General features: G+C 49.1%; 8 protein-coding genes across 8 annotated transcripts; 4 read left to right on the top strand and 4 right to left on the bottom strand.

Annotated features, from left to right (window-relative positions):
- Positions 1-516: 516 nt before the first annotated feature.
- N7517_001998 (uncharacterized protein) lies at positions 517-3,159 on the bottom strand (the record flags this gene model as incomplete). Its single annotated transcript, XM_056719728.1, has 4 exons — positions 517-2,010; positions 2,072-2,415; positions 2,500-2,900; positions 2,954-3,159. The coding sequence occupies 4 exons, from the start codon at positions 3,157-3,159 to the stop codon at positions 517-519; spliced, it is 2,445 nt and encodes an 814-aa protein (XP_056583863.1).
- Positions 3,160-3,534: 375 nt separating this feature from the next.
- N7517_001999 (uncharacterized protein) lies at positions 3,535-4,869 on the bottom strand (the record flags this gene model as incomplete). Its single annotated transcript, XM_056719729.1, has 1 exon — positions 3,535-4,869. One exon carries the CDS (start codon positions 4,867-4,869, stop codon positions 3,535-3,537), a length of 1,335 nt encoding a protein of 444 aa, XP_056583864.1.
- A 288-nt stretch (positions 4,870-5,157) lies between these two features.
- On the bottom strand, positions 5,158-10,374 carry N7517_002000 (uncharacterized protein; the record flags this gene model as incomplete). The annotated part of the gene is made up of 7 exons (XM_056719730.1): positions 5,158-5,976; positions 6,041-6,672; positions 6,725-6,865; positions 6,916-8,204; positions 8,256-9,234; positions 9,285-10,213; positions 10,271-10,374. 7 exons carry the CDS (start codon positions 10,372-10,374, stop codon positions 5,158-5,160), a joined length of 4,893 nt encoding a protein of 1,630 aa, XP_056583865.1.
- Positions 10,375-10,748: 374 nt separating this feature from the next.
- Positions 10,749-11,420, top strand: N7517_002001 (protein transporter TIM23; the record flags this gene model as incomplete). The annotated part of the gene is made up of 2 exons (XM_056719731.1): positions 10,749-11,342; positions 11,397-11,420. 2 exons carry the CDS (start codon positions 10,749-10,751, stop codon positions 11,418-11,420), a joined length of 618 nt encoding a protein of 205 aa, XP_056583866.1.
- A 1,452-nt stretch (positions 11,421-12,872) lies between these two features.
- On the top strand, positions 12,873-14,723 carry N7517_002002 (Zn(II)2Cys6 transcription factor; the record flags this gene model as incomplete). The annotated part of the gene is made up of 1 exon (XM_056719732.1): positions 12,873-14,723. The coding sequence occupies one exon, from the start codon at positions 12,873-12,875 to the stop codon at positions 14,721-14,723; it is 1,851 nt and encodes a 616-aa protein (XP_056583867.1).
- A 260-nt stretch (positions 14,724-14,983) lies between these two features.
- N7517_002003 (uncharacterized protein) lies at positions 14,984-16,202 on the bottom strand (the record flags this gene model as incomplete). The annotated part of the gene is made up of 5 exons (XM_056719733.1): positions 14,984-15,549; positions 15,610-15,714; positions 15,767-15,809; positions 15,861-15,972; positions 16,021-16,202. 5 exons carry the CDS (start codon positions 16,200-16,202, stop codon positions 14,984-14,986), a joined length of 1,008 nt encoding a protein of 335 aa, XP_056583868.1.
- A 2,429-nt stretch (positions 16,203-18,631) lies between these two features.
- On the top strand, positions 18,632-20,591 carry N7517_002004 (putative protein kinase; the record flags this gene model as incomplete). Its single annotated transcript, XM_056719734.1, has 2 exons — positions 18,632-19,991; positions 20,044-20,591. 2 exons carry the CDS (start codon positions 18,632-18,634, stop codon positions 20,589-20,591), a joined length of 1,908 nt encoding a protein of 635 aa, XP_056583869.1.
- A 1,293-nt stretch (positions 20,592-21,884) lies between these two features.
- N7517_002005 (lipase family protein) lies at positions 21,885-23,462 on the top strand (the record flags this gene model as incomplete). Its single annotated transcript, XM_056719735.1, has 3 exons — positions 21,885-22,212; positions 22,267-22,420; positions 22,478-23,462. The coding sequence occupies 3 exons, from the start codon at positions 21,885-21,887 to the stop codon at positions 23,460-23,462; spliced, it is 1,467 nt and encodes a 488-aa protein (XP_056583870.1).
- Between the last annotated feature and the right edge of the window lie 18 nt (positions 23,463-23,480).

Raw genomic sequence — 23,480 nt, forward strand, 5'->3', positions numbered from 1 at the left:
CTGCACATTTCTGCGTTCTTGTTTGCCAACATACTTGACACAGTCGCGTCATCGTCTTTTGCGCGTTGACAGACCTGTTTTCATACGCCTCACGCGACCCCATTGCTTTTACACGTTACCCGTTCTGCTGAGAGTTCCTCGTCTGCATTCTTTGGCGTACAGGTCCTGGTATCCATATATTTGCTTTTGGTGTATTTGATCATATGTGTTTGTGAATAGTGATTTACCTCGCCAATACATACATAATGTTTCTACGAGGCTCTCGGTCTAGGAAATTCCCTGCGTAGGTCATTCTATATTTCTCTTCAATACTGGAGATGGATGTAAATCAAACGAACAAGAGTTAATTGACATGCGCCGTTCCAATCTAAAAACAAAGTACATATATAAAAACAAAAATATCATCATCCAGCCCGTAATCATCAATCGAGACGTCATGTTTCCATTTCCTCATACGATTCTGCTCAGTTGTTCCCGCTACCTTCATATGTTGCTGCATAAAATAATCCCGGGATTCTAAGACTTCCGACGGCTCTTCCATGGCCTCCAGCTCTGATTCAACAGCCCTCCTATACGTGAACGGAGTCTCTTCCGGTTTCCGGGTGTCCGTTCTCCACCGTCGTCCGAGGATGCTGCTGAATCCTCCGCATGCTCTAGCTGTGGCTGATTGGAACTTTCGGGAGTCTCTGACATTTCTGATTGCTGTTCACTCTGACTGTCGAGTAAGTCTGGTGCTCCATCCACTATCAGTTGATCTTGTCCGGGGTTCTTAGAGATTTCTGGCGAGGCTGGCTGGGGTTCATGATGATCGCTCAGCAGGTCCGATGTCACTGCTTGCAGCTCTGACCGGGCTTTGTCGGCACTTTTACAAACATCGGACACGCCCGGCTGCTGTTCTCCCTGTCCGTGGAACTGGTCTGGTGTCCCATCCATTGCCTCCAGCTGATCTTGCTCAATGTCTTTAGAGATTTCAGGCGAAACTCGCTGATGGTCATGATGCTCACTTGGTAGGTCCAAGGTCGCTGTTTGCGCCTCCAATGAGGGGTTTTCGACGTTTTGACAAACTTCCGACCCCTCTTCCTGCTGCGGTTCATGACTGAGCAGCGGATCGGATATCCCGATTTGCGTCTCCAATTGGGCGTTCTCGGTGCTCTGGTACCGTTCCGACTCCGGTGGCTGTTGCGGTTCAGGACTGAGAAGCGGCTCGGGCGTTCCTACTGGGGTCTCTTGTTGTACCTGTACAGGACTTTGGGACATGCCTGAAAGGTCTTGCGGTTGGGGGCCGTCCTCATCCCGTGAATTTGCAACTTCATCCTGTGCCGGCCGTGATTGCTGTTCACGGTTTCCCGACACGTTTAAAGCACCCACTGGGGCCTCAAGTCGTGGCTGTCGATGGGCCTCCTGTGCCCCAGTCAGCTCAAGACGCGCTGGCACATCGCTGCTTGGAAGCTCTTGTTCGCCCTCTGTTGCATTAACTACTAGGGGGATGTACTTGTCTAGCGCTAGCAATGACGCTGACTCTGCTAACTCTGTTGCCGCAAGGAGTGACAAGCGATCAGATGGTCGAAATCTTAGGAACCCTTCAATTATCGGCAACAAGGGAGCCAACATCGGATTGTTGGCTTTCTTTTCGAAAACTTCCTTTAGAGGTCGTGCTGACGCTAACGTTGTAAGTCTTCTTTGCGGTGAAGTAGTGCTGGTATGCTGGGCTTCGCTTGATGTGCCGTCTTTGGCTAGGGAAACTTCCGCTGCTGGACTATCTTCGGCTGGTGCTAGAGTGTCTGGCACAGTGGTCTCTGTCTCTGTAGCTTCTAGTACCTTTGTCCTTTCTTTGTCTGTGTCCAGGGCTTTTCCCAGTGCAGAATTCTGGTCAGAAATCAATCGAAGTTCCTCCAGCTTTGCCTCCCACTCGACTGGTAAGTCCTCCACAAACCCAACAATGTTCCTTATGTATTCATAATCGTCGGACAAGCCGGGGAATGCGGGCTCATACATCAGGAGCTGATATATCTGCCATGTATCGTTCAGTATATGTCACATCGACGAGCTCCAGCCATTGATGGACACTTACGAAACACCCCGTGTGCCACAGATCAAGTCGACAGTCAAGCTTGTCCCCCATGATGATCTCGGGAGATCGCTGATGGACTGGTTGCTTGAGTTTATCTGGCTCCTCTCCGCGGACGAAACTCTTTCCGAAGCCAATCAGACGAATGTCATATTCATCTGCGTCGAGATATCCATTCCACTGAGCACTTTGCACTATATCTTTTGGAAGCCCTTTACTCAGAGGCACCCCGTCCCAGCGCTCCAGTGGGAAAACGTGTGGTGATCCCATAGCACCAAAGACTTCTTTTTCGGTGGCATTCCGGAGGCTGTTGCGAAAGGTGAACGCAATATTTGCTCCATTTATACCTACTAGCATGTAAGTATTACGCCAATGCAACTCAACCGTTTATTATAGTTAGGACCATTCGCCTTAGAAAACAGGAAACTCACCTCCGTGGCACATTCCCAAGCCGTGCATGAATCTCAAAGCCATGAAAAGCCGCTTAGTAACTTCAAATATACGAGGAAATTCGATATGAGAACAATGAGTAAAGTTGTTGAACTCAGCATTATCGAACGCGGCACGATGGGCGTGGTTGTTGAAGTCAATATAAGATTGTTGGATCGATTCGAACGAAGGGCCAACAAGATCAAGCACCAAACACTGATGTATCCCATTCGGACCCACGAGCACAAAGCTGTCAAGCAACTTGACGATACATCTTGTGAACAGCACCCCTTCTGATTTGTCCATCAAATATTGCAGATTTCGAATCTCCGTCCGCTCCTTGATGTGCGCGGCCAATATCTTCAAAGCGATCCATTGGTATTTAGGAACATGTCCATTGCGACTTGAGTATGTTAGTTGCTATGTGTAGTTTTAGAAGCCGAAGTATTATAATACCCTGTGTCCTTTGCAAGCCACACTGTCGCAGAATCACCAAAGCCCAGCTTATGGTGCACTGTGTATCGACCATTCTGGAATCTATCCCCGAGACTGACCGGGTGAAGACCGCCAGGACAATACCTGTGAATCCCTTCCTGTGTCAAAAGAAGAGGATCATGCTTAAAATCGTTTATATCAAAGTTGATGTCTGAGTTAGTCTCCATGGAAAATATACAGAACCGCAAGTTGGAAGGAAATAAGAGAGAAGCGGGCGATGCCAAAAATATAAAGACCGAGGGGTTCTTTGTTCGAGTGTTCTCACTTTGGACTCGATAACTCCAAGTATTAGTTACATCTATAGTGATTCTCTTTGTTAACATGGGACAGCTCATTTAATTCTTTCATGGCCTATCCATGAGTGCAATAATCTTCGGCCTAGAAGAACAAAATTTATAGAAATCTTTAGTTCTATAAAATACAGATTGTTCGGAAGTACAAAACATGTTATAAAAAAAAATATCGACTACACATGTATCATGGATGAACGCAAAAGTCCATACCTGAAAAACTCCCCAATCTACGCGGAAAAGACTTTGACTTCACCATTTCTGTGTCTTTTTCCAGCCTGAAGCCCGACTACACTTGTCCCATCCTGCATCTGAGCCTCCTGGGGGGCTTAGGCTGCGGCGCCTCTTCTCATTCTCTTCCAATTCAATCTGCCAGCGCTCCTTTTTCTCCTTTGGGTCCCGATGCATATTGCCATCCTGGCTCCAGGATTCATTGCCACCGCCATGTTGTTCTTCTGCGTGTCCCCAGGAGTTGGACCTGTTGCAGCTGTTTCCCTGCTCCCCATGGTCATTGTGTCCCCAGTCACGGTTGGGGCTTGATCTTCCTCTTGACGTTCCCTCCAGCGATGCATAGCGGTAATCTTTGCTTTTCTTGTAACTTTTTGTATCATTATCTCCCCATCCATCGTTGCGGTCATGATGATCTTCTTTGGAATGGTTGCTCCGTGGATGGCTGTTTTGCTGTGCACCATCGTCACTCTGACCCCAGCCACGGGATTCCACTTCGTTTCTTGACGCTCGATCTGGGGGATTGTTCTGATTGTCTCGTGAGTTTCGTCTTGGGGAATGTGATACACTATTTCTCTGCCCTCCTCGCTCATTGTTGGAATTGCTGCTCCAGTGGTTGTTGTTATCGTTCCACCCAGTATTGCGTTGACTATCGCATGAGTTTCGATCATTTCCCCAGCCACTTCTACCGTCATGGTTGGTCGTTTGTTCATGTTGTCCTACTGTATTTCCCCACTGATTATTTTGCTCGTCTTGGCCCTGAAATTTGGGAGATTGGGCTTTGGGAGACTGGTGAATGGGGGACTTCTGCTGGTTCTGGCCTTGGTTCTTGTTCTTCTGTTTCCGTTGGTTTTTTCGATTCTGTTTGCCCCCCTGGTCAATCTGACTTTGCTGCTGCCCTCTTTGCTGTTGCTCTTGCTGCCTTTGTTTATTTTGTAGCGCTCGTCTTTTCCTTTGCTGCCGTTTGGATAATGGGTTCGGCTGCTGGTTCACCGTCTGAGGACTATGGGTGTTCGCTCGGTTCGGTCCTTGGAAATGTTGGTCAGAATGCGGGATACCGGTAAATATCGGCTGCCGAGGGTGAACATACTGTGGCGGACGCAGGACATGGGATGATCCTCGGGTCTTTGGGCGAACCCACCCGCGAGGAGTAAAGTAGGGTCCAGTTACGGGGTTCGGGGCTCCATTCGCGGGCTCATAGTTGGCGTGGGCGCGATCCCGGTTTCTTCTGTCGTAGATTTGGCTTTCTTGGTGCATTTGGGTGATATGTGATCGATACCAAAGGTAGAAGAACCACGCAAAGACTGGGGTGACGAACGCTACCACCAGAATAACCCCAATCAGAACGTTGTCATGCATGGTGCAAGCAGTGAAAAAGCGGCTCGAAGTGATGTGTTTGGTGTGCAGCTGGATTAATGGGGGTGATATGCGTGCACGTCAAATAATGATAGAGTAGTGTAGAGTGCAAGAGAATGAAGAGAAGAAAGAATGTCAAGAGAAGGACTCAAGGTCTTAGATAGGAAATGTCAAGTGATAGAGAAGGCAAAAGTGAAGGAAGGAGCAGACTTGCAAAGGCAAACGAGATATGGGATATTTCAATATTCTATCTGATGTAGTTATCTTTTCATTTTCGATTCACATTAAATCTCACATTTCCAATCCAGCCTGGATTCTTGATAACCAATCCTCATGAATTGATGATGATTTGCCTGCATCTAAGAGGGATTCAAGAGATGCCCGGAAGGCATTTGGCTGCACCCAGTAGCTCTCTGCCTGGAAGGCGTGTGAGCCGAGAGCAGAAGAGATGACAATAACTCGGAGACCTAGGTTGAAGATCTCGGGCTTTGAGACCCAACCAAGAAGCCCATCCGACTCTTTCTCAGAGCCAACCAGAGAACAGAGATATGTTAGTCCATCATAGGCCCAGGCAGAAGTTTCATCCAAGGGGAGCTTAGTGTACGTCGAGCGAGTCAACCGCAACAGAGCTCGCGACCAAACCTCAACCTCGCGAACATCATCAATAAACAGATTCTGTTTCTCTTCCACGAACAAGACCGTACTCTCTTGGCGATACTCTGCGATCTGGTCCGACACGGCAACCAAGTGACTGCATTCGTCAGATCCACTGATCCTTGGCCATTGGCCAGTCAAATATCGAAGAACTCGTTGCCCAAGGAGTGCGGAATCTGAATAGTTATCGATGATGAAGTCGGCGAGCAGGGCGCTTGCATTGAGAGGCGCCAGGGTTACATCTGCGTCAGGTGAAACGGACGAGTGCGACAAAACCCAGGAGGCAGCTGATGCAGCAACATCACGAATTTCGTCGTCGTCATCATTAAGCATATCATACAAGACCAGATAGACATCCAGTAGCACTGCATCCACGCATGGCTGGGCACCGGAGGATCTAAGAGCCCGTGAAAAGCTGGCAACAGAGGTAGCTGCAGCAAAACGCGTTGTGAATTCCTAGAAAATTAAAGAAATTAGCTCAATGACTCGATTACAAGACAAACGCCATGACAAAACTCACCGTCTCCTCGCTCAAGGCAGAACGAAGCTTGATAGTCCAGCTGCCGACATCGCTTTCAAATGAGGACACAGCTGTCTGATCAACAGATAGTCGGATGGCCAGTAGACAGCCTCGAAGTCGGAGTTCAGCGTCTGTTGCCTCTCTGTTCCAAGTTGTGATATCGGTTTCGGGGCGGAAGCAATTTGCGATAGCGTCCCATGGAAGGCCCATACTTGACACAGAATCGAACTGTGAGGATATCAAGTTCTCCATAATAGAAGCCAGATTGGACGAGGCCATTGTTCTCACATCTGGTCGACTATCTCCCAAAATCACAGACGAATACAAGTCGGCCAATGGCTGTCTATACCTCTCATCTTCGCTAATTGACTCGTGGAGCTGCTCCAAAATCCAACGAGCGACATCTGCGTCGAATTGCGATACGCCAGCGAAGAATGCTGGGAGCTGCTCCCATTGCTGGGAAGTAAGTATTTTCAATGTTGTACACCAAGCAAGCGCTCTTCTAAGGAGGGCAGATGCTCGGACAGTGCTTGAGAGGTTCCATCCCGACTGAGAAGCGTCAAAAACAAATCTCAAAATCCCATTGAGGTCGTGAACCTCGAACATCTCGTTGATAAAAGAAATAACTTGGTCTATAGATGGTTAGTTCACAGCTTTTGTTTGTCCAAATATATGTCCACTTACTTTCGCTCTGTGCTTGGATCGCTCGCTCCAGGGTGCCATTGAGAATTTCAACAAGCTCGCCTGCCACAGTCGGTGATTTTCCAACGCGGAACAGGACTTCTAATACAGTGCGCAACGTCGCGAAAAGTGCCTCAAGGTTTGCTGCCAAAGGATTAGCTCGGTTATGATTAGGGGCTGTTCAGTGTACTCACATATCCAGAAATCATCGGTGGTGAATGAATATCGACGAAGGGCATATCGCACACACAAAGCAACACCATGAACATAATTCTCGGTGATTTTTGAGGGAAGCTCAATAAGAGTGCATAAATCTTGTGGGATATGTTGTCGAGTGAGCAATGACGCATATACACGGGCTGCATGCTCTCTAACACCCCAAACTGGGCTGCTCAGGTGCTCAAGGACCAATCCGCGCAGCATCTCATCAGTAGGATCATCCAAGTTGGGGACTTTATCACCAACGAGTTCCAGTGCAGGGAACACCCGCTCGGTAATAATTTCAGTTCCCTCCGCTGCTTCACCCTGCGTCGTTGTAAGAAGACCAGAGAGCAGTTCAAGCAAACCAGGGTACTTGGGGAATGTTATCCGGGATCCTGGCTCTGAGCCGGAATTTCCTCCAAAGCCAGGCCCAGCGCCGGGAATGACCCGACACATTTTTGTGAGTAGGGCACGGAAGAGCATCAGCCCTGAATTGCGAAGGGCCCAGATTGGCGACCCTAGGCGTTCAGCGGACAGCGTCAGTGCCTTCATGATAAATGACTCGGTATGGGGGCCAAGCTTCGCGTTGGTGAAAATATCTTTCAGACAGTTCATCGCATGAACCTGGGGCAGTTCTAAGTACTGTCTCTCTTTGTCGTACTCCACTGGAAGTGATGAGATCTCGTGAAGTTCATTAATGGCCTCATTGAAGAATGGAGTTCCGGGATCGGAGCCAACAATTCCCGTCACCAATGCAGGCAAGCCAGCGGACCGACGGGTGAGCTGAGATGCCGAGCCAAAGATAGTCGACTTAGCTTCCTGGTACCAGCTCCTAGGAAGCTCCCGGATTGACGGATCTTTCGAGGCGCTGCATCGTTGACAGCATGTGGCAAATGTCTGTGAGACGTTGGAAAATGCACCTCTGTGGCGGAGTTCAGCCAGCTGTGTGAAGCTCACGCCTCCAATGTTTGAAAAATCCGCCAAACTGAGGCCGTGGTCGCCGCTTGGTCCGTAACTGGTGTTTACCAGAGTGGCATGGAGCAAAAGGCTTGCTTCACGAAGAGATCTCCAGGAGTAAGAAAGGGCATCCTTGGGTCCCACGTTCAGATCCTCGGTGGGCTCATCCGAGTGACCTTCGGGTGAATCGATACACAGCAAAGGCTTCGCCTCGAGCCAGATCTTATCGCAAATTGCAACAATGCGGTCATGGACAGATCGCCAAGCAGCATATCCCGACCCGTCAGATATCAGGGAGTGGAAGTTTGGCATAAGGACAATATACCTGGAATTGCAATCAGCGATATTGTATCATGTACGGTCCAACACAACATACCTAAGACCGGACGTATATCCATGAAGCGGCGCCTCGCGCATGACGGAGTTGAAAAGGGTCTTTGAATCCAGAAGACGTTCCTCAAGCTTTTTCAAAATTGTGTCAACAACTGATGCCTTAGTTGTCCACCAATCAGAAGCTGGTTGACCGGAGTTGGCTGGCAGGGCTGCGCAAAATATGATGTGGTATAGACGAGCAACAGTATCAGCGTGATCAGCTCTGCTCGTGTTACTTGCCAGGCTTTCCGCTCGGGTAATTGCATCTGTCAGCCGCATGCCTACAGCCGACTGCTGGTCTGTCTTATTGTGCAAGCCGTTGAGCAGAATCTCTCGAGGGCACAAACTCAAGATCGAAAGCGATGTTTGACGAACTTCCTCAAATGGATCTAGCAGGAGATCAATCAACAACCGGAGTAGGTGGGCATCAAACACCTCGACCTGAACTTTCCAAAGATTCTCCATCTCTGATTTTTGAAGCTTAACCTTTATCCGTGGATCAAGACCGGAGTCCAGCAGGAGCTTCAGAGCTTTGAGAGCAGTGATGTGGCGCGGATATGAGGCGGCCAGACGTAAGTCATTACCCAATAGCTGAAGGTATGCCTTTAGGAACTCCTTGGTTTCAGTTTCATTTCTGATCTGACCTTGAGCTGACTTGTTGAGTGCTTTCTCCGTCTTTTCGACAACATCTGCATCTTTGACAATGCCACCCCTTAGACGAACAAAGAATTTGCGTGTCAGACTCAGAACCTCTCCTCGGGTATGTGCGTCAGATTCGGCATGCATAGAGGGCAGTCCTCGAAGGATAGCCTTCGTTGCCCCCACTGTAAATGGCTTGACCGTGGAAAAGGCCGTGATCAACAGCGAGAGAGCAGCTATACGGATATTGGGCTCGCGGTGTAGGAGAAAGTTGCCAATAACGTCGCTTTTCATAACCAACACCTCATTTTCGTCGATTTTCGATTTACCAAAGTTGAAAATATCTGCGCATATTAGCAAATTCCAATAAATCTAGATTCACGGAGCTACTCACAATCTTCGTGAACCAAGTTGATCTTCTTGCCGATCTGCAGAGCAGCGAAAAGAACCATATACTCTGCCTCAGGCGCATCAGTCATATCACCTTTGAGAAGGCTCTTGACTGGGAGGGTGTCAAGGAAGATCTTGAAGCCATTGGGGTCAATGGTGAACAGAGGTTGCAGAAGCCTATTGGACACGTCTTCCAGCGTTTCTATGTTTTGCAATGCTGTGCGTCTCACTGGGATTACCCACATCGCTGACAGCTTTTCCGGTGAGCTTTCAGCCTTCATCTTCTGTATCAACATTGCCAGCAAGTTACCAGCAGCCACAGCCATGGTTCTGTTGTTAGTTTGAATCAAGAGCCCCAGGACAAAGATCCTCGCTGCTAGTTCATCAGACAGGCTGCCAGATGCAACGTCAAAAGCGGGGCCTGATTCTCCTAGAGACAGAGTTTCATGATCATTGGCGAACAGGGTCGGCCAACTATCCGTGTTCTTCAAAAGCCACTGACGAATCAAGGGGATAAACTCGCTAGGTAACAGGGCATCCTTTCTAATGAATGTCTCCAAAAACACTAGGGACCCCTTGAGTCGTGATTGAGGCTCCCCAAGCACAATGCTAGGAGTTAGGGCATTAATGATTGCAGTTTGAAGGGCTGTTCTTGTCGCTCCTTGGTGACGTTTGGCTAGGATGGCAATGATTGAGGCGAGGAGCTTTTTAACGGGCTTTGGTTTGGCGTCTTCATATCGAGTCCAACAAATATCGAATATTGAAAGCCACACTTCTTGTGAGAAAACCAACTGTTGAGTCGTATCACATTGTGACTTTGTGGCAGCATCAATAAAAGCAGAGGCAGCATTGCATGCCTCTGCAGAATGAGGTGGCGAGATAGATGCTGTCGATAGCGTGTGAACCAACGACTGCCATACCCGGTTCACCTTTCTTTTGAAATATTAGAACAAATTGGTTCTTATGAATTTGAAAATATACTTCACTTACTCAGTCTCTTGGCACGTCAGTGTGAATTTCACCAATGGGCCTTTGGCGATATCTCGGAGAGTTTTCTCCGAGAACAATTGCACTTTCTGCGCAAGGTCTTCCATTTCGGTTGATACGACACGTTGCACCTGACGTGAATCACCAACAGTCATAGCCCCCAATTATACAAGCCCCGGTATCTTGGATAACGGTCCGCGCGAAAGATCCTCCCGACGATTAATTTTTATGCTCCCCGCGATGCCTCAGGCCGCAAAATGATAAAAGTGGGATTCTGTATCGGGTAAAGCGCATATCCATCGGTCAAACTCTTCTCCGCTGGATCGCCGGAAGTCACGGGACCGAAGTTTTTGCTGTTCCGATGCCAGTGGAGCTGCGAGCACAGGGCCATCACTTCTTTTCCAGTCATCCGCCCCTGCCTTCTCCTTAGGTCCTTGTAATTTTATCTCCCATCCTCTATCTTCTCAAACCTCTTTTCACAATGTCGATTTGGGACTCCCTCAGCGGCCGCAAGCAAAACCAAGGGCCCGATGCCTTCGACCCTTCAAGCGCGCAAGATGCCACATCCTTCCTCTCCGAGGTTGCTATTCCCGATCCCTCTCGCCTTCATCCCCTGGCTGGTCTGAACCAGGATGCCCTTGATTACCTCTCTCTCGATGACTCCGCCCTTGATAACCTCCCCGGCTCCCGATCAGTGCTCCCATCCCGTGGATGGTCAGACGACCTTTGTTATGGTACCGGAACTACCTACCTCGTTGCGCTCGCTACTGGAGGCGCATGGGGACTTGTAGAAGGATTGAAAAAGACACCATCTACAGCAGCACCGAAAATCCGTCTTAATGCAGTACTCAACTCGGTTACCCGTCGCGGTCCCTTCCTCGGAAACTCGGCTGGTGTTGTGGCTATGGTTTACAACGGAATCAACTCCGGCCTCGGAGTCGTGCGAGGCAAGCACGACGCATCTAACAGCATCGTGGCCGGCGCATTGAGCGGCATGGTCTTCAAGAGCACACGCGGACTTAAGCCAATGATGATCTCTGGCGGCATTGTGGCTTCCATTGCCGGTGCCTGGGCTGTATGTATATTGCTGTGATGTGCTATGTGACTTTTGCTAACTGCGACTCTACAGGTGACGCGAAAGGCCTTCTTCTAAATTGCTAGCATGGCCAATTTCATCCTCCTCCGCTTTTTGGTTATCCGATTCTCCATACCCTCCACGCCACCCTTCAACGACATTGGCGGTTGACGATTAGCCGCCTCGCTTTGTCTTTCCATCTGCGATGTATTACAACTATTTTTTTTATTCCCCCCTGCGGGTCTCTTCACTCCGGCGCTTCAAGCATTATGTTTCGCATTTATGCGTGGGTTGGGAATGGGATGTGCAACTGGGTTTGTACTTTGTATTTCTTCTGTGTACATAGAAAAGTCTCTTGCATATCTGCGATTAATTGGCTATGGCGCTTGCAAGTGTCTGTCAGTAACGTATTATAATGCTGCTAGTGACTTCCAATAGACAATTTCTCATACATCCTGACCCAGTCTAATAAGTGAAATTTGCATTCCTACTGACATATTAGCTGCAAAATGAAACTATTCATTCGGTGGGCTTGATTGATCCCAATGCCACAAGAGAGATGCGAGGATGTTCCTCGGTCAAACGCCCCGTGGACGGCACCCCAAACACCCGGGTGTGCAGGCTTCCTGTATTTGTCTATGTCTTATCGCTTCTGGTCTGTAATTTGGAGAGAATATGCGATCCCATGGTGTATGGCAAATCTCGAAAGAATGCTTGCTCCCATACGAATGCTTTTGGTGTATAAACCAGGGAGGATATCCTATCTGTTCCTGTCCGGAAACTACAGCTGGGTCCAGGGGGAGGGCGAGATATTTGCTCCATTCGCTCGGAATATGAGGACCACGATGGTGTGTGCATTATCTTCACCGCTGCTGAAATTTGGACGAATCCAAATTATTCCGGACCTCTATAAAAGATCGGGTTACGGCTTCTGCCGCGCTTTGTACCCAGATCCCCATGGCGATATAGCCCAAAACCATACGGTTAACAGGAAAATCTGACATGAAAAATGAAACAAAGGAGTTGTTTGGTATGAAAAACCCCTCGGGCACTGAGTCCGAGTATGGAGCTGTCACTCGACTGATGAGAATCTCAATGCTAGGGACTATCATCTGTCTACAGTTGGAGGGATTCGGGATTCAGTTGCCTCGACAAGAGATAAAAGCAATAACGGTCTCCCCAATGCACATCAAAATCCCTTGAATCAAGGTTTTCGATTAATTGAAGCTAGTAAGAAGATAGTATAAATTCTCCGAGAAAGGTTAGCTCACTGATATATATTTAGAACATTTGATTACCTTATGTAGTGAAGAAGCGTTGATGTAAATATTTCCCTTATAAACACACCTAAACGCATGTGCATTTACTGACACAGGGACACCAGGCTGCCTTTGGTACATTTCTAAAATATTTGCCACCCAACTTCCGCGCTGTCGCGTCGATCAGGGACCGGCTACTGCCGACGGGGCAAATGGGGAATAATTTTGGTTCGCCCGCGTTAGAGCTTTCACCTCTCTCAGATCCTTGGCAATGGCAGACATATCGTCAAATGCCAAAGTACCCAAACCACGCACCAAGACTTTCACTGGATGTTGGACTTGTCGAGACCGTCGAGTGAAGTGCGACGAGGAATACCCTTACTGTCAGCGGTGCCAGCAACACGGTTGGACATGCAAAGGGTATGATTTGCGCCTAGGATGGTCTCGAACCCCCGGGGGCCGCTCTCATCGGCGCAAATTGCGGCCCCCAGCACCAGATATGGACCATGGGTTGTCATCTGCTGCCGTGACAGCACTGCTGGTTGAGTTGGATGGGTGTTCGGGGCACGGCTGTGCCCAACAACGAGGTCCATTCTCAGTGTTCTCGGCTTTTTCAAGGCCTGAGACTCAAGATACGCGCTGTGTTGATTTACTCAACTTGGAAGATGCCCTTCCAACCCAACATGCGGAAGATACACAGCATAACTCATCAGACTTCGTTAACTCGCCAGTTGGCGACACAGATGGTGAGCTGGCTTCACCGAGACCAACGTGGGATATATTGTCATCGACCACCGCACCATCCCCGCCTGAAATTCACGAGGAATCTTGCACAGCATTGTCAAAGCCTTATTATCGGGCCAGTGACATCTCTATCAACGCAATATCCCATGTGATTCACCACAAAAATCCCAAACATCGGCTGTCAGAACCGGGCGACTACGGCAAACCTGTATTAAATACTCACAGCAATGAGACCACCCTCTGGGATTCCATGAGTCCATTGACTCTTCCAAGAGTAGAGACAGAGTTAGTCCACTACTGGGTTGTTTTTCTCAGCGGGAACATGCTCCTAATCGACACCCCGGACAATCCCTGCCGGACAGTGTTCCTACCTCTAGCTCTGAAAGGCCTTGATGCCTCCCCAGCAGAGTCGAACATCCATCTCTCAATATTCCACGCCATTTGTGCCTGTTCCGCCTTCAGTATTTCTCACCTTCGCCATGATTCGCGGTACCATTCCATTGCCGTCCACCATGACCAGCTGGCTCTGCGTCATTTGCGAGGAAGCTTGCATCGGGATCGCTGCTTAGATGAGCCCACGCTAACTGCTGTCCTCGCTTGCATTACAGCTGAAGGTATGTCTGGTCGCCGCAGCCGATGGAGAGCACACGTCGCTGGATGCCTTGGTCTCCTAGAGAACGAAGTCCATGGCGACTGGATCCAAAGTCCGACTGCTATTAGAATGATCCAAAGTTACTTGGCTCTTTCGTCCCTATGCAGCCTTCCTGTACCCAAACGGCTCATGTCGCTCCTCAATGGCCCCTCCGATTCCCATCACTACCTAGAACAATCGCATGGAATTACAACACCACTGGTCCAATTTCTCGCTCAAATCACCACAATTGTTGAGTCTCGGACACATATGCCCATAGGAGAGCTAGACCGGCTCGAACTTGAGCTCTACTTGAACTTTCCAACCCCGTCAAACCCAGACGCCCCGGGTTCGATCATTGTCCAGCACGCTCTGAACTCATTTTACTACGCGACGATTGTATACTTCCGCCGTACTTTGCGTGGCGCAAGATTGAGCGACGTACAGGATCTGGTTGAGAAAGCAATCCACGAGCTGGAATCTGTCGATGCACTCACGCGTGAGAAGGGGGGCCATTCGTATAACTGGGCAGGTTTTGTGATTGCGGCTGACTGCGAGAGGCCTGATCTGCAAAATCGCATGTTGGCATTCTTTGGCCGCAAAAGTCGCCACGGGATCCCGAATATCAATGTGTTATTTGAAATCGTTCAAGCTCTGTGGAACCGGCGGGCAGCAGCTGGATCGCACGTGGACATACAGTGGCAGGATATTGCAAGGGAAGCTGATTTTGACATTATGCTTGTTTGAATATAGAAGGATACATGTAATCACCAATACCGCACATATTGTTCTACCCGTGTACATATATTAGGGCCCACAGAACAAGGAGCTAAGCCATGTGCCCAGGTGGAGCCCAAAGTGGGTACTAGAACCCTCCCCCGGAATCGGGGCTGATATGAATTTCGATCTCAGGTCTTTCCAAATAAAAGTCACCGGAAAGTTCATTTGCATTAAATTTCACAAATTGGCGCACATTGAGACTATTGACACGTAAAAATGTTTCCCCTTCACAGAATAGCCAGTGCATTAGGAGGGCTCGCAACAGCACCAGGAAAATTCAGTGGTGACGAAGTAAGCAAGAAAGAATACTGCCTACTAGCCCTACAAGCATGAGACAGCGCTGTCAAATCCCAAAGCTCACCAAGCGGAATACCCAACAGACTTAGACACCACTGATGCAACACAAGTTCATGGGTAGGCTGCTCAACACCATCGATGATAGGCGGCATAGCCTCGACAGCGATGTTATCACTAGCAACAGCAGCGAAATGCCGATCCCAAAGCCAGCGCGCCATTCTCTTACTCCCCTCCAACCCACACATCTTGCCACTGCTCATCGCAGCGCCCTGCTCGGGGCCAGTCATTTGACCTAGCGTCTCTGTTACGCCGAATCGGATGAGGAGGATATCTCCTGCTCGGAAGGTTACCCCCTGCCAGGTAGCCACTACTTCTATCTCGGTGGTCCCGATACGGAAACCGGAGAATTGATTGTAGGTTATCCCGTGGCTCTGCGCGTAACTCTTGAAATCGATTAGTACGCCTCGGCCTGTCACACAGCCGCGTTGGTGCCAGTCTAGTTTTCTGCATTAGCCTTTTTCGGTGTTGGGGTTGAGCTTGAGTTGAATATTCTTACGATCTAGTGTTGGAAGATGCTGGGCAGATTTGGGGGTTTGAAATGCTTCGATTGTCGGGTTTGCTCCGTTGTAAGCGAGGCCGGTTGGGAGGTGCATGAAGTGAACTGGGTTTGGAGTCATTTTTTGTTATTCCAAAATCAGAATTTTTGGACGCACCAAAACTATCCCATTGACTACTGGCTTGGGTATTGAACTCGACCTGGAACCGATTAGCTCTAGTGGGACAGAAAATGACCAGACAGCCCAATACCTCATCATCAAACCCAAAGTGGCTGCCAGATGCTGGGTCTTCCAACTTCATGACATTATGACAGAGGCTTTTTCGAAAGAATCCGGGAAATTTGATGCTTCCAATGGGCCAACTAGTGGTATTAGGGTTCATGTCTTGGAGATAGTGAAGGGTATTTCACTTTAGAGAAATAGACACGCCTTGGCGAACCTCTGCGACAGCATCCTTCACGACTTCTGGGGTGAGTAGATTCAGGGTGCCCAGAACATCTTTCTTGCCATCTTTGTCGAAGATGCCCCATGCACAGCCTTGTGGCATTCCCTTGACAGGAGGGAGATCATCGAAGTTTGGAAGCGATGCCATCGTATACAGAATAGAAAAGGAGGTCTGACTTGACTGATTTAGGGGATAAAAGCCCCACGCCGGGAAACCGTGTGCTAAACTGCGCTGTCAGTCTCCCGAGTACTCAGTCGGGGAATCTTGGTAGGATAGAGATGAAACAAGAACTCGATTGTTTTAATTATGCCCATCAGATTTCCAGATCGGGTGGATTTTAGTTTTGCTTTAAATTGCCTAAATGCGTGACCGCCCAAGTGCCCAAGTGCAGCGTTCAGCGTTCAGCGTTCCGAAAGAGAGATTGCAACACTTGCCTCGAAGGTGTTACTAATCTCTTCCTCCTATCATGTCCCTAAAATACGGACTCAAGGTCATAAAGGACATCTGGAGGCTGTTCCCGTCCTAGCACAGGTAGCCCAGGTCCAAAAGCCAGCCTTACACGATGCTGCGACAAGGCACTCCCGATTGGGAGCGATGAGAACCGCTCTAACCTGGGGATATGGACCGCCGGATTCGCCATGCTCCTGCACTAGAGGGATACAGCCTGGTCATGTACCACTGTTGCAAGCAAATCCCGCCTCATGAAGATGGAGACCGCCATTATTCATATCCAGGAGAGGTTTGTACGTCGTTCCGTGGAGCAAAATGTGCAAGCCCTCAGGGGGAATTTGCGCTAAATTCGAAGTGGTTCGTAGCCCCTGTGCGAGTCTATACTCTTGTAAACTATACGGGATGAATATTTTATTTGAAGGGAGTGAAAGCTGTCAACCCGTATTTTTGGCTGATATTAAAGATGCGGTGTTTGTTGACCTGTCTACCGGACTGGTTAGCACCCATCCGACTCAGAGAAGCACGATGTGCGCAAATGAGTAAGTTGGGAAATAATCAGGCAAATGACAACGCCCCAATAATTTATTCCGTAGTGCCCGTAATGACGCTTGTTGATATCTAGAATCCCAGCATTTTCGCTCTGAGGCTCAAGGTTCACCATATAAAGCCCCACCGTGGTCGGGTCCGGGTTATCGGGTCGGGTTCGTACATGTCGATCCCTTCCCAGCCACTTTATTCAACCAGCAAATGGGAACGCTCCTGGGGTGCACACAGTGATCGAGTTTGTTCGTCTCCACTTATGTTGCTCCATATGTACTTAACCTTGGCCTCGGTGGTAGAAAGGGTGCAGGGATCCCAACACCCTGAAACATTCCCGGCATAATATTCAACTATTGCGGCTCCTGCGGGAGAGGCGCAGAATGGCAAGGGGCGCTATGCACATATGTCCAATTAATTGGAGGGGTTGTAGGGGGAGTTGGCGGGCTGATTTATCCGGAGAATGAGATATAACGGGATGGACCGGGGCCACATACTCTCAGGAATGGAGAATGGGTTGCCTTCTCGGCTCGTATTTGCCGAGTCAGCATTGCACCCTTAGAAAGGTACAAAGTATATACAGAATGCCTGAGTGTCGTACGGTCAGTCATGCCAAGGCGGAGGATCGCATAGTACATCGATTTTGGGTTCGGGGGCAAGCCACCGCGAGAGCTAAAATTAGGTATATATATGTACCGCGCAGGACGCGTTTGGCCCCTACATGACTGCAGGTAAGGCAATTTCGGGCCCAGCCGAATTATGATTTCCAAGGAGAGCAAGGGTTGAACACCGAGGTATGTAGGAAAGGGAAAGTTTATATGTACGGATTAGAGAGCGTAGATATGATCTTCGGTTGGACAAGATACTACATGTAGGTATAATCTCCAGGGTTATACCTGAGCCCCACAGAAAAGTGCAGATGATAGGCATACCACCTTCCCTTTTTAGAACTAGAAAATACACTCTGAGCAAACATCTTGGGGGGTTACAGTACAGAGTATTGAAAGATATATAAGATCAGATTATATAAACTACATATGTAAATCATTTCGAATAGTATAATAGACATATAAAAAAGTATAATCATCTCTGTCAGGTAATCTCCATATCCCATATTAAATTGCAGTATAAACTCAAGTAAACACTGCGGGGGACACATGGGAGGCTAACCATATTAGGATCGTCAGCTGACTAGCCCCGATTAATTCAGGTTTTTGTTTTTTTTTTTTGGTTTTCTTTTCGCTGCATCGCCCCAGCCATGGCGTTTTCCCTTCCTTTTTAGTGTACGGAGTACTCATTTCCCTTTGTTCTTTCCCCCTAATCTTGCATGTGGTTCCCATCTTCCAATTATACGGAGTAGAGAGGTGAACCCTTAACGGGTCTTCCTACGCCAAGGCTATTTACCTAGGTCTGGAGCCTTGGTTCTTATCTACCGTCTTATATTGATTTTTATATCTTGTGACTTTGACCCCCACACCCCCCCCGGAGGATAGAACTCAACGCTCCCGGCCTTCCGTTTGCGGCCGAGTCATCCCCCTCCCCCCAACACCCTTTTCAACCCTGATATATCCGATTCCGGGTTATCGACCATGTCAACAATGTTTCAAGATGCAAGCGACAATGAACATACAAAGAAAGAGGAGAATGATGGGCCTCTTTCGGTAGACGACCTCATACCTTCCATACTTAATCCCGAATCACCACTGCCGTCTCTTCAGATTCGCACCGATCTACCCAGTATTCGTCCGTCCAGTTCGCGAGATTCCGATCCATATGCTTCGACCAGTTTGTCCGGAAGTTATCCACGTCGTACCCCGAGTCTTCGTGCCCTCTTCGCCCCACCTATACACAGCGCGGGTTCCTTGTCCCCGGCATCATTCATGTCCTCACCTCAATTGAATGCGATGGGTGACATAACTCCATTGCCATCGCCAATTGGAGGAGCTGCGCCGTGGCGGAGAGCTGATGTACCGTCGTTATCTCGCTCTTCGTCGATGGCGTCGCGCAATGGTTCTAGTCTTCGCCTGAGCGATTCATCACAAATGCTTGGGCCACCGGTCATGTCCCGTTCGCGCGCCAAACCATATACCGGAATCGATGGCCAGGGAGAAGAGTTATCCGTGAACAATCGGCATCGTCACGACTCGCCATCGAAGCATTCTCATTCTCGGAACCGCAGTTTGAGTGACTATGCACCACCCGGCCGGGTTTCTGTTCCTCCCCGTCCGATTGCTGTGTCAGGGAATGCTGGGCTTGGCATTGCCCCCTCGTCGAGCACCGACTCGAAGTCCAATGGACTTCATCGCGAGCAACATCTCGCTGTTCACCGAGGTATCACATTGCCGACCGTTCGTCCTCCCAGCCCACCTCGCAGCAGTGGCAGTGGATATAATGACAATGAACCGGTTATCCGTCACCCTGCCCCCCTCTCCACGCCCCAGGAGATATACTCTGTCCGGTCGGTCCGCACAGAGCAGGCACGTATTTATCAGAAAGTCCGGGCATTGGGCCAGGGCACGTTCAGCCAGGTCAGTCTGGCAGCACGCGTGGAACCTATTCCCGATATGCCTTTGTCACCGGATGGTGATGGAGCTGGCTCTTTCCACGGGTTTGTGAACCACCAAAAGCTGGTTGCCGTCAAAATCATCGAACATGGACCCGCTGGAGGCGCGGATGAGGGCCGACTGGAGGTATCACTCAGGCGCGAAGTAGAAATTTTGAAGTCGGTCAACCATCCGTCCCTCGTCCAACTGAAAGCATTCGGCAGCGATGAAAAGCGTGCTTTGTTAGTTTTGGACTATTGTCCTGGTGGAGATTTGTTCGAGTTTGCCACATCAGGAGCTCCTCGCATGGCCCCGGAGTTGATCCGACGTATTTTTGCCGAATTGGTTGATGCTGTGCGTTATCTACATGCTCATTACATCGTTCACCGGGACATCAAGTTGGAAAGTGAGTCAGGTTTGCCAAAATATTGCACACCTTATACTGACCATCTTTCAAGATGTTTTGCTTACCATGCCCGCTCATGTCATGGATGACGTGCAAGACTGGCGTACCTACGACCGCGCTGTGGTCACTCTCAGCGATCTCGGACTATCACGACGTATTCCTGAACCTCCCGAGAGCCCACTCCTACAGACCCGATGTGGCAGCGAAGACTACGCGGCCCCTGAGATTCTGATGGGTCAGGCTTACGATGGCCGCTCCACTGACGCTTGGGCGCTTGGTGTTCTACTCTATGCCATCATGGAGAACAGGTTGCCCTTTGATGTTCTCCCTGGCACTCGCGGAGATCCTGCCAAACTTCGTGCCCGGACTCCGCATCGTATTGCACGTGTTGAATGGGCTTGGTATAGATATGCCGACGAGGACGAGGAATGGGACCCCGAGAAGGGCAAGGGACTTGAGGGAGCTCGTGACTGTGTGGAAGGTCTTCTCAAGCGCAACACGAAGCGCAAGTCCCTTGATGAGATTGCTGCTATGGATTGGGTGCGTGATGCTATCGATGTGCCTGGTGGTCTGAAACGAGGCGACAAAGAAGTGCCATAGAGCCGGTCTCCCATGTGCGTTGTTGTCCCGTATATTACTTTTTCTTTTTTCTTTCTTTTTTTCCCCCTTGTCTGATGTCCCTTCATTCTCCTCCCATTCTTGACTCACATACCTTTACTTTTATTTCTTTTTTATTCTTGATCACGAGGCACGATGACTAGATGAGTCATTATGTGGGTTGAATGTTATGTTCTTATGGCTAGACCGGTTTTTTATACCCTTTTTTACATACTACCTCTACGAGGTAAGACACGGAAATACAAGACATGTTTCCCCTCTACTCCCTGCCTCCATCTCCCATCTTTTTGCCCATGTCACTCTTCAAATACGGAACTCCCTACTGCAGACATCCCAATTGGCGATGGCCGTGGTGTCGTGACCCAATTAGTCAACAACTATCATCTGACCTCCGCATCCATGTCACACACGGGGAGCTGGAAATATACTCACTTCCACGATCACTTCGACTGGCATGAATATTAAAGCTGCGTGACCTTCCATCTGGAAACCACTTCCTACGCCAACCTTCGTACGTGTGACGAACAAATATGGCAATCAGAGTGACTCATATATAATATCCGGGCTATTCAACAATAAACAAGCTTGTGGTTCGCGACTACTAAGTCATTCACAGGTCAGCAACTTGATGCCCGCCATATGGACCGGATCCGGTCAAAACCACGGGCTAATCATGCAACTCAATCAGATGTCCCTTCTCAATTTCAGCGTGGTTGTATAGTTCTAAATTTCATTCTCGTTTCGTATTTTTATCCTTTTTATCCTTCACATGTAGTTACCGAGGTTTTGTCGACAGGCCCAAATTTCATGTCAAATCAAAATGATATGTTCAGCTGAATAGCGTTCTTCACATGCGACCAATCGCGTTGGCTGTGGAGGCGCCCTGGGGGCTGTGCTCGTATATGGCCAGCCGAAGTCGATGGAAAACCGTGGCAGTCCTGCAAATCAGAGTCTTTGACGTGAAGAACCTGCATAACTCCTTTCTTTTTTCTTACCTCGATGTAAGATATACAAGGACTGAGGCTCTTTAAATTTCAATATAGTCATTGAATTCAGGCACACGCATACTGAATATAGATATACACCATGGCCTTTGGGCGTTCAAGTCGCTCAAAGAGACCGCCATCTCCAAAACCCCCGCCAAAACCACCACGTCCGAATCAGCGAGAGAGCGCAATAGGGGTACAGAAATATGCGCATCTCCCATATGCGTCGTCAGCGGGGGCGTATTCAGTCAACACCTTTCATACACCTACAGTCCCATACCATCCAAATATGGCAACGTCTATGGTTTATCTACAACCTCAACCAGCACCACAGCCAGTCTATCCTTTCTCGGGAGCTGCTGTAAACAGTCCACCATGGAACCCTCAACCCTCAAAACCTTCAAAATGGACGTCATGTACGAATCTGAACCAATCAGTGACCAACTTAGTATCGCATACAGTCGACAAAACCAATGCCACGATTCTCGATCTCGAGAATTTGGTCCGCCAGAGTTTGGGTGGTGGTGCAAATGTCAATGAGGCTACATCGCGGCTATTAGATCAAGTCATCACCTCGATCGACCTGGGGTCGTTTTGTGGGAGAGAAAATGAACTGAGTAAGTGGCATAGTTCCTATTGTATCATCGAATGATGCTCATTAGTGACAATAGTTGCTGCGTGTACAATTCCTTCCCAGTCAGATGAGAAGAAAGATCGCCGATCACAGCGAAAAGGGAAGAAGCCAACAGGGTCTGTGGATTATTTCTCCAAGGTGTACTTGTATGCGAATTCGCGATTACCACCTCATTTAACACCACTGAAATTGTAAGACCCCCCAGCCTTGAGTTACTATTTAGCCCAACTTGCTGATCTCGAATAAAGCTATCCTCCAACATATCCCCTCCTCCAACTCGCAGCCAAGTACTCGCGCCGTGTCTACGACAAACCCTCAGGCCGTGAGCGGCATTCCTACGTGAACTCAGATTGGCTACAGGGCACCAAAGCCATGGTGGTCAAGTCACTACCAATAGACGATATGAACACGATTGTCTTCGCCATACGTGGTACGCAGAGCTTCCTGGACTGGGCCGTGAACGTTCACACGGCGCCAACCTCTCCCATTGGCTTCCTAGATGACCCATCCAACTGCTGTCACTCGGGGTTCTTGTCCGTGGCCCGAAAAATGGTTGCCCCCGTTGCAGCCCAACTACGTAGTCTTCTCGAAGAAGACCCCTCACGCATGTCCTATTCGCTAGTCTTCACCGGCCACTCCGCGGGCGGAGCCGTCGCCAGCTTGCTATATCTACATCTCCTATCCGAGTCACCAGTCGTGCAATCCGAACTTACTCATCTCCGTGGCTGCTTCAAGCACGTTCACTGTGTTACATTTGGTGCTCCACCCATATCTCTTCGTCCATTACAGCTCGCTCCTACTGCTCGGAGATCAAAGTCCATATTCTTCGCTTTTATCAACGAAGGGGACCCAGTGTCCCGTGCTGACAAGGGCTATTTTCTCTCGTTGCTAGATCTGTATGTTTCGCCTGCACCGGGGTCACTACTAGCGTTGTATGACAGGAAGAAGAAATCAGCTCCTATCTATTGGAGGATCCCCTCATCCGATCTGTCACTTGCTGGTCGACTTGTTCTTCTTCGTCCGCGAGATCAATGGAGTGGCCGTCCTGTGATTGTGGGACCACCAGTCCCCGGTGGCCCTCCTGCTCTGCCACCACGGGAAAATGTGGATGCTTGTGGGATTGCAGACCATGAGCTCCGAGGCGTAGTATTTGGTGACCCTGTTATGCATTTTATGGACTTGTATTCCCATCGCATCGATACCTTAGCCAGAGGAGCCTTGAAACGATCATGATGTATCACAATATGTATC

The sequence above is a fragment of the Penicillium concentricum genome (genome assembly GCF_028827145.1).
Source record: "Penicillium concentricum strain IBT 3081 chromosome Unknown utg000001l_segment0_segment0, whole genome shotgun sequence".
Classification (NCBI taxonomy): Eukaryota; Fungi; Ascomycota; class Eurotiomycetes; order Eurotiales; family Aspergillaceae; genus Penicillium; species Penicillium concentricum.